The 10,280-nt window shown below is 41.7% G+C and overlaps 1 protein-coding gene across 1 annotated transcript in view; it reads right to left on the bottom strand.

The window, feature by feature from the left end:
- The window catches only part of RAB5A (RAB5A, member RAS oncogene family), a 29,743-nt gene extending 25,010 nt beyond the window's left edge, over nt 1-4,733 (bottom strand). The window contains exons 1-2 of the mRNA XM_027583247.1: nt 4,346-4,733; nt 1,062-1,317 (exon numbers count right to left, since the gene is read on the bottom strand). Of these exons, the coding sequence (XP_027439048.1) occupies nt 1,062-1,224 (163 nt within the window). The 5' untranslated portion in view covers nt 1,225-1,317; nt 4,346-4,733. The remainder of the gene's footprint in view (nt 1-1,061; nt 1,318-4,345) is intronic.
- Nucleotides 4,734-10,280: the final 5,547 nt, after the last annotated feature.

Below are 10,280 nucleotides of genomic sequence, written 5' to 3' on the forward strand. Positions count from 1 at the left end.
TTTAACAAACTATTTTAATGGAAGGGTCTGAACTATGAATAAGATTCTCAAGTGTACTTGAGAACATACACTAAATGCACGACATAAAGTTACACTTCTAAAAGATCTGAGGTTGCTACGTGTATCAGTCTTACGTATTACAAAAGTTTGACTTTTTTATGTATGAGGTTAAACTACATTTATGTATACCTTTAAAAATACAGTACTGCTTAATTACACACCCCTTGCAAAATACTGTGATCTTAAAGCTGTTTCCTCTGGTATTACCCAATTCAAAAGCCTCATTTGACAGATGAAACTGAGGCCCCTGAAGTGCCTGTTTTGCCCCACTGCTATATAGTTGTGAATTTCTTTGATTAAATTCAATTATCAAATTTCCTGTCTTATGTCCATAACACTGCACTATTAGTTGTCACCTCTGTCCTGCCTCTTACCTTCCCCTCATTTCATCTCTACCACAACCACTCTATTCAGTACTTACTCTACCTCTTAACCCCTCTTTCATCTTTCTCTCCAGGTCCCATTTCCCTCTTATGTCGCTCTTCATTGATCATTGACTTTCTCTCTTCCTTCACCCTAGGAGCATTCTTAAACAAGTTTAATAAAATTTAATTAATTTTACTAATCAGTGTAATTTACAAAGAGTCCAGTTATTTAGAATTAGAATTTTAAAGTTAACTTTTATTATTTACTTTTACTATTTTCATTACTCATTCTAAAGGCCGTATAATTGAGCTAAAACATGTATTAATTTGAAGAAGCCTCTTATCATTATCAAGGAACAGATATCAGATCACATCTAAATACTTGGGACACTGACTCTGTTCATGCTTGCATCTGTATTCCAGCTTTTACACGACCGTCTTGGGGATAACCAGGAAATCAAAATGTAGGAAGATACTATCTAAACAAAAATCAAGGTAAGTTTTAAAGCTTGAAGTCTGCTGAACAGTTTTCTTCACTGTGCAACCTATTTAGGTATTCATCATCAAACAACTGAAACTGCAAAATTTTTGCCACTGTATAATTCAATTAAATGAAGGGAAAAAAGAAATTCTCACCCCCTATGGTACTCTCTTGAAATTCATGAAATTGGCCCTTCACAAAACGAAGCACTAGGCTTGATTTGCCAACAGCAGACTCTCCAAGAAGTACTAGTTTGAACTGGCATATTTTATTTCCAGTATTTGGCCCGTTGGGTCTTGTTGCTCCTCGATTAGCCATGTCCAAATTTGAAAGAAGTCCCTAAATTCAGTCTCTTAAATGAACTTCCAGGATGCAAGGTGTCAATTTTTTTCTTTCTGGATGTAGAGAAACCTGTAAAGAAACAGATATTGTAATTTTCAGAGTTTTAAAAAAATTTTAAAGCTAATCTTTATTAAAGACTTGAACTTTGTGCCAGGTAGTTAACATAGTCACTCAACAATCCTATAGATACTACAATCCTTAAAAATGAGGAAACAGGCACAGAGAGGTTAAGTAACTTGACTGAGGTCACACAGTTACTGTGACAGAGCCACAACAGAGCTGCGTTTCAAACCTAGTCAACCTGAGAACTGACTCGAGTTTAGGTTCCGGAGCCAGAGTAGCTGGATTAAAATAGTTTTGGGGAAAATGAATTTCATAAATGGAAAGTTCTTACAAAAGATCCTGGAACACACTAAGTACTCAATAAATGTTGGCTATTAGTTTTTTAGAGATTTTATTTATTTGACAGAGAGAGACACAGCGAGAAAGGGAACACAAGCAGGGGGAGTGGGAGAGGTAGAAAAGGCTCCCCACGGAGCAGGGAGCCTGACGTAGGGCTCGATCCCAGCACCCTGGGATCATGATGATCCTGGAATCATGACCCAAGCTGAAGGCAGACACTTAACGACTGAGCCACCCAGGCACCCCTAAATGTTGACTATTATTATGTGAAGGCCCCTGTTAAACTGTACATTTTTTTGTTTAACTAATGGTAATTCTGGAGCAACAAGTAGTTTAAGGCTCTTAGATTTGTGTGTCTAGTGGTTAAAAGACTTAAAATTGTTTCATCATGTGCTCAAGTACATTATACATGGAGTGTTAACAGTGGGGTTCTCTATGTGGTAAGCTTATTAGTGTCTTATTTACTTATACTTTTCCGTAGTTTTGGGCCTAATAATTAACTACGTCACTATTTTCTATTAAACACATCTAGAAAAACCTAGCCTAAATGGCAACTTCTCTTTATCATCTAATGCTAATTTTCAATCTCAAAGGAATGAGGGAACATTATAGGACTCTTCCAATCTACTCACAAATCACAATGGTTTTCTCCCATCTTTAGCTAAAATCTGATCATGTGCTCATTAAACCTGACGATTCCCTCCTTAAAATCACTGTTATATTTCATTTAGGTACCTCATATAAGAAATTTGCCTTCCCCATGAAATGAGTTTACATAAGAATCCCTTTGGACAGTAAATTCATTAATAAATATCCAAGAGACCTTACATTTGAGACAAAATCACCACTGACTTATTTAAACAGCAGCTTTGCAGAATTCTTTTGGTAATGCATACTGAACTATTTACACATGAAATGATATGTCTGAGTTGCTTCCAAACAGTAGGGATGTAAATAAAACATGACTGGCCATAAAATAATTTAAAGCAGGTGATGGGTTCATCTTACTATTCTCCCTACTTCTGTATATTTAAAATTTTTTCTGTAATAAAAAAATGTTCCAATCCTCACATTGACACCCCCCCCCAAAAAAAAACATACCAGATTTGGGATCTAATCTTGGCTGGCTATACCAAAGTCTCCATTTCCAAAATACCTAACTTAAATTGCTGGAGAATTAGATGACAGAATATATGTTAAAAAAAAAAAATCTCTAATACAGGGGTCAACACATAAAAGGGATTAAAAATTGGCAATTAAAGTGGCCCTTTGATGAAATAATGACCAAATATCAACAGAACATCATGCAGACTGAACACGCACCAACACACCTTCAGGTATTTCAATACCAATTGAAACACTTCCCCGTTGTCTCACTACCTCCAAAACAGCAAATTGAAATATTTGTCAAGGGCAACAGGCTCCAAATTTCCATGGTCCAAATTTCAGGGAAAACATGATTCCCATAAAAAATTATGATTTTAGCTTTGCCTTTTAGGGGTTAAAACTGTTGGACTGTTAACTCCCTCCAACACTCTCTAGCAGAAAATAAATTTAATTATAAAGATACAGTTAGCATAACATTAAGGTTAAAAATCATGTGCATTCATTTGTATCCACTACTGAAATTTTTATTTTGCAAAACGAAAATTTTGCATAAAATGCTTTTTAAATCTTTTGAGAATAAGTGGTAGTCTATAAAGGTCTCTAGGTGCTCTTTAACGAAAATAGTATTAATAACAGCAGTAACATTTACCACACACTTATTATGTGCCAACCACTATTCCATGAAGTTTGCTTACAGCAACCCTATAAACTCATATTACCCCAATTTTACGTTAAAAATAAAGTTTCTGAGCTCTCCTGAATTCTCATAGTGTTGTACAGGTGTTTTTTTTCCTAACTAGTTATGCGAAAGGCAACTGATTTGACACTGACAAAAAACCCAATTTGTGAATTATGACGTTCAGAGTTACAGTCTGGAAGTCTCAGGAGGGTAACCAGCTTCTAAGGGAAGAGGACAGCAGGACAGGGTTAACAAGGTCTCTCTCTACCCACTGTGCGTGTTCGGCGGCCTAGTTGTCTTGAGTTCTTAAAGGCTGCGGTTCATCACCTTTCATAGATGAGACAGTCCCTAGGCAGACTATGTCGACGAGCCTCCTCCTCCTCCCTCCACTACCGGTCTTTGGAAGTCGAAGGCTGGCGGAGTTCCCCAAATTCACACCTGCTGTAGGCCCCAGTTCCTCCCTGGAGAGCACCTGAGTAACTGGTACCAAACTCTGGATGGCCTGAACAAGGAGGACCCGCCAGGCCCCCTGGCCATCTTTCCCACCCTGCTTCCCCGGACCTAGCCTGGCGTCGGCTGGGACCACCCCCTCCAGGACTGCCAGGACAGGGGCCAGACGGAACCGCGGCCTCCAGCACTCTTTCACGGCGCCATCTTGAGAAGGGAAAAGGGTGACACCCGTCGCTCCCTCAGCCAGTCCGCAAATCCCGATCCCCAGAGCTCTTTGAGGAATGAATCACCAGGGCCGGCAGGACGAAACGCCGGCTTGATAGCTCTGGTCCTGGGCACTGGCGCCGGGTAAGGCAGAATGGGCGGGGGACTCAGAGCCGGCAGGGCCGCGGACAGACAGAACAGTGTATAACCTGGGGTCCCGGCTGGCTCTAGGCAGGGGAGGGACAGTTTGGTTACCTGAGACCGCAGCACGCGGACTCGCAGAGCTGAAGACTCCCGGCAGCAGGTCCCAGGCGTAGCCCGAGAAGACGCTGAGGCTGTGGCTGTGGCTTAGACGGCGGCGGCGCGTCTCCTCCTCAGGCCGCTCCCCTTAGACTGGACCGTGCGGGGATCGTGCCGTGGTGCCGCCCCCGTCCGGCTCCGTCTCCGCCTCTCTCCGCTCCGCCTTCCTCTTTCCTTTCTCCTCCTTCGCCGCCGCCGGCGCTCGAGTTCCGACTAATTCTTCCTCCTCCTCCCTCCTCTGCCTCCTCCCCTCAGGCCAGCCGCCGACTCCGTCGCGAACCAAAACACAAACACTCAAGTCCCAGCGCGGGAGCCACTTCCGCCGCCCGGCGCCGGCCTCGCCGCCACGTCGCTGCACGTAGCGAATTACGCCCCTTCGTCACTTCCGCGGTCGCCAGTCCCACCTCTTCATCCGCTCCCCCGCCCCTTCTCAAAGCCCTCTCAGCTGGGGCTGGTCTGCAGGGCCGGGTGGGGCGTGTCACATGACCTCTGAGAGCGGCAGGGGGCGAGTCCTCCTCCTCCTCCCTCCCTCCCACATCCCAGGCAAACGCGGCCCCGCCCTTGCCGGCGCCATTGTCGTCTGGGTGGCGGTCTTGGGCTCCCGGCGGCAGCGGGTGGGGTAACTCTTTTACTGCCTTGCTTTTGGGGAAGCGCGAGAGAGCTAGGGTTTGTTGCTCCCTGCCCATGTGGGGCGGCGAAGTTCCCTTTGTGAATATTAGCTCACCGTCCCAATTAAACCCTTACCCTGCAACACCCCAGCCGTGGCAACTCACTTAAGGGGCTTTTTGGGGAGGACTTTTCTAGCAAGAGAGAGCCTCCCGCCCGCCCCGAACATGTCCTGAGAGGAAGCATGGATCATAAAGGTATTTACTGTGGTACTTACCCCAGGGAAGAAGATTAGAACCTCCTCATACCAAAAATCTTCTAGGCGAGAAAATCTTAAGATAATAACTTGCTTTTATTCACAGTTTACCTATTTTTGGTGGTGGTGGGGAGCAAATCTTAATAGCTCGCCTTTATTCAGGATTTTCCTTTGCGAGTTACTGTACTAAATGCTTTTGCAGGAGTTATTCCATTTTACTCTTACACTACAGGGTTCCACTCAAACGAGTATCTGAAACTAAATGCCTTCCTACATTAGAATATTAGCTCCCCAAAGTGGTCCTCAACGCCGTCTGTCTAGTACAGTGCCTGGCAGCTGGGAGGCTTCAGTCATGGTTGTGGAATTAATGAATGAGGTGTGCCTGTTTTAAAGGTAAAGAATTTGAAGCAAAGAGATGTGTAACTTGTCCAAAATCACCACTAAGCTGGTAGTGAAATTGTATTCTAACCTGCGGGCTGGCTTCAGAACCTGAGTTCTTAAGCTGGATTCTAGTAAAAGACAACTCAAAACATCCATTATCCTCCACTGCAGATCTACATAACACCCTTCTTTGGTTAAATTTCATACAATAGTTTCTGGCCAGGTATCTGAAACAAAACAAAATAATTCATTTTGTAATTTGGTAGAATGTTAAATTGACTTTCTTTCAGGATAAGGGCTACTTTTCATTTTGCTGTTTAGCATGTTTAACCCTGTTTTGAGAACATCAACATTGTCTAGAATGTGTACTTGGGTTAAGAGATATCCTGGGGATTCTTGGTCAACATTATGCAATGAAGATGATTTGAACCCTTGAATAGCCAGTCTTCTAGATCAACTCCCCAGTTACTAACCAGAAGAGCATAATGCGTCATACCTAAATGGTATCTGTGGTACTTTATCCCCAAGAGCTTGTTCCAATATGTTAGTCATGTTAGTACCTCTTAGACAATCCAAGGAAGAATCAGGAAATAGGATATGTCACATCAGTTTTGGTATGTCAACAGTATGTCCCAAACCAAACTTATTCCAGCCCAAAACTTCTGCTTAGCTGACTGGTATTAACAGGCTTCCAGTCACCTGGACTTGAAAGGGCAAAATCATCTTGCCTCTTCCCACTTTCCTTCATAAACCTATTGTCCATTCTAATACCCCAAATTCTAATCCCCAAATCTGTGATCTAATCCCAACACCTGTGATCTAATCCCAACACCATGGTAGTATTCATATAAACAAATTAATGCACAATCCTGGCTTTTCAATCATTTTTTACATTTCATCCAGTAACTCTCCTCAAAAATGTTCAACGATATCTCACTTGCAAAATAGAGTCCAAAGTTCTCCAGTCCCAACCCACATTTCTTTCATTCTATTTTTATAGTCTCCCTCTCCCCAAACTCTTGCTTTGTACCCTAATCATACCAGTCTACCCTTTGTTCCCAGAATATTGCCTGTGTGTTCTCATCTTGGCTTACTTAATCACTTTGTTCTCTCCCTCCCAGAACACCAATACTGTCCATCACTGCAGGTTTCACTTTGGCCAAGATGCCAAATGCTGGGCGCCTGGGTGGCTCAGTCCTTAAGCGTCTGCCTTTGGCTCAGGTCATGATCCCAGGGTCCTGGGATCGAGTCCCACATCAGGCTCCCTGCTCAGCGGGAGGCCTGCTTCTCCCTCTCCCACTCCCCCTGCTTGTGTTCCTGCTCTCTCTCTTTCTCTCTCTCTCTCTGTCAAATTAATAAATAAAATCTTTAAAAAAAAAAAAGATGCCAAATGCTCTCGATCACATCTGAGGATATAGTTGACCCTTGAACAATGGCAGGCTTTAGGGAAACCAACTCCCCACACATTTGAACATGTGCATATAATGTTTGACTCCCCCCCAAACTTAAGTACTAATAGCCTACTGTTGACCGGAAGCCTTACCAATAACATATTTTGTGTTATATGTATTACATATTCTATTCTTAAAATAATACCTAACTTTCCCTTAATTTTTTAGGTATTTCTAGGCTATATCATTTGCAGGTTTTTAAAAAATTTTGCAAATCTCCAAAAACTTTCTGATGTATTGAAAAAAATCCACATATAAATGAACTCGCACAATTCAAAACTGTGTTGTTCAAGGGTCAAATGTATTTCTACTGGATTTAGTTATCTTTTTCCAGTAGCTTCACAATACTTTGCTTTACTCTCTATAATGGTTCTAATATCTATCTGCCTTATTTTATAGTGCCTAGACTTTTCTCCTTACACTTTCATTCCCATTAGGGAATCTAAAATCTCATTGGGGGAGGGGGCGCTTGGGTGGCTCAGTTGGTTAAGCATCATCAGGTCATGATCTTAGGGTTGTAAGATCAAGCCCCAAGTCAGCCTCCTGATGCACTGGGCATGGAGCCTGCTTAAGATTCTCTCTCCTTCTTTCTCTGCTACCCCCCCACCAATATAAAATAAAATAAAATAATAAAATAAAAAATATAAAAATCTCATTAGGATTTTAAAGTTCTTAAGGACCAAGACAATAACTTATTCATCATTTCAATTCCTCACAAAGGATCTTTGACATAATAGGGACCTCAAAAATATTTGTGAACTTAATTATATTTAGAATGATGAACATTTGACTTAAGAAGACCTCAAATAACACCTAGATGGTGAAATTTATAAATTGTTAGGAACTCCCCACTCATTGTTCTAGGATATTGCTTCCTCATTTATTTTTTTCAACCAATTTTGTCTTTTAATTTACCCCCTTCATAAATACATTCCATAGTATTTTATAGTTTAGTCATAAACTATAGTTTATGAAGAGTGCTGCTCCAGTGGCTAGCACTTCTAAGACCCACTGGCAATTTTGGAGAGACTGATATGCCACAGTAAAGCTTCGTTCTTGGTGCTGCCACTCACAGTATGCCTGTGTTTTTTTCCTCACCCCAGGTAACTGAGGAGGACTGATAATTGTATATATTTTAGTGTCAAATGTGGAATCCTATTAATTGATAAAATTTGTTAAGGAAGCTATAAAGTGGACAGGCCTTAAATGAAGTTATAGACTTGAACACAGCCCTCAGTGCTTCCTTTGCTCTCAAATCTCTGAACACCCACTCACAAATTCCTAGCACTTTGCATGTATCATCTGCAGCACTCTTAACCATACATCTTCTACCTTCTCTTCCAAGAAATCTTTCCACCATTGTGTAGTTGAAGAATGAATCAAAGATGGTAATGACTGGTAAATATTCTTTTAACTGGAACTCTCTGAGACAAACCTAAAGGTAATTCTAACTTAAGGAATTGTAGGCATGGTGCCAAGGCAATGGAGAAAAGGACTATGGGAACTTGAGCTAGTCATGTTTAAAAAGTTTGTCTTTGCAGGGCTTAATGCAAGCCTCAGTTCAAGTAACTTCTAAGCCCACCAATTCTAAAGTAGCATTCCTTCATATCAAAGTATTGTTTTCTTCACTACACACGTCACTATATGAAATGATCTTATTTATTGGTTTACTTGATGGTTATCTATCCCTACTGGAATATAAGTTCCAAGAGATAGTGATTGGCTTATATTTCAAATATTCCTAGCACTGACACAAAGTAGGTACTCAATAGTTTTTTGTAAAATGAAAGAATTTTTTTTCTTAGATTTTATTTATTTATTCATGAGAGACAGAGAGAGAGGGAGAGAGGCAGAGAGAGAAGCAGGCTCCAAAGGAGCAGGAGCCTGATGCGGGACTCGATCCCAGGACCCTGGGATCATGACCTGAGCCAAAGGCAGACGCTTAACCATCTGAGCCACCCAGGCTTCCTAAAATGAAAGAATTTAATGAATGCTTGTACATAGACATGCCTTCATTTACATGCTATCAAGTCATTTAAAATGCTTAAGGGAAGAAGAATATATTAATTATCTGAAAATTACAGTATACAATTTTTTTCAAGTGTGAAATAATATCTCCTAAACATTTTTTTAAAAAGATTGTATTTATTTATTTGACAGAGGCACAGCGAGAGAGGGAGCACAAGCAGGGGGAGTGGGAGAGGGAGAAGCAGGCTTCCCGCCGAGCAGGGAGCCCGATGCGGGGCTCGATCCCAGGACCCCGGGACCATGACCTGAGCCGAAGGCAGACCCTTAACTGAGCCACCCAGGCACCCCTCTCCTAAGCATTTAAAAAATTTTTTTAATTTTACAAGTTTTTCATAGTTTCTAAAAGCCTGGAATCCTATAAATTCCATTCAGATTCTGAGCTAGGTGCTCTGTATCCCCTGTATGTGTAGAACATGACAAATATTCACCAAATACACTTTCATTAAAACTTGACAAAGCCTGGCTGGCTCAGTCTGAAAAGCATGCAACTCTTGACTTTTGGGTTGTGAGTTCAAGCCCCACCCTCGGTGAAGAGAATAAATAAATAAACTTAAAACTTGACAAAGGTGTGACGCCAACTTAAAGAAAATCCTATCCTTGGAGCCCCTGGGTGGCTCAGTCAGTTAAACCTCTGCCTTTGGCTCAGGTCAGGATCCTGAAGTCCTGGGGTGGATCCCTGCATAGGGCTCCCTGCTCAGCGGAGTGTCTGCTTCTCCCTCTCTTCCTCACCCTTCTCTCACACACTCTCTTTCAAATAGATAAAATATCTTTTTAAAAATCCAATGCTTAAAAGGAGTTTGAGTTTGCCACAGTACTTTATTTTATTTTATTTTTTTTTAAGATTTTATTTATTTGAGAGAGAGAGAATGAGAGATAGAGAGCACGAGAGGGAAGAGGGTCAGAGGGAGAAGCAGACTCCCTGCTGAGCAGGGAGCCCAATGTGGGACTCGATCCAGGGACTCCAGGATCATGACCTGAGCCGAAGGCAGTCGCTTAACCAACTGAGCCACCCAGGCGCCCTGCCACAGTATTTTAAAAGTCGATATGCATTACTGTGTAATACATCTCAAACTTTAATATATTTAAATGCTATTTGAAGCCTAGTTATTAAAGTGTAAATGTTCTCAAAGACTTTGTTTCTCTACCACAGGTACCAAATATAATTTCA

The sequence above is a fragment of the Zalophus californianus genome, chromosome 1, assembly GCF_009762305.2.
Source record: "Zalophus californianus isolate mZalCal1 chromosome 1, mZalCal1.pri.v2, whole genome shotgun sequence".
Classification (NCBI taxonomy): Eukaryota; Metazoa; Chordata; class Mammalia; order Carnivora; family Otariidae; genus Zalophus; species Zalophus californianus.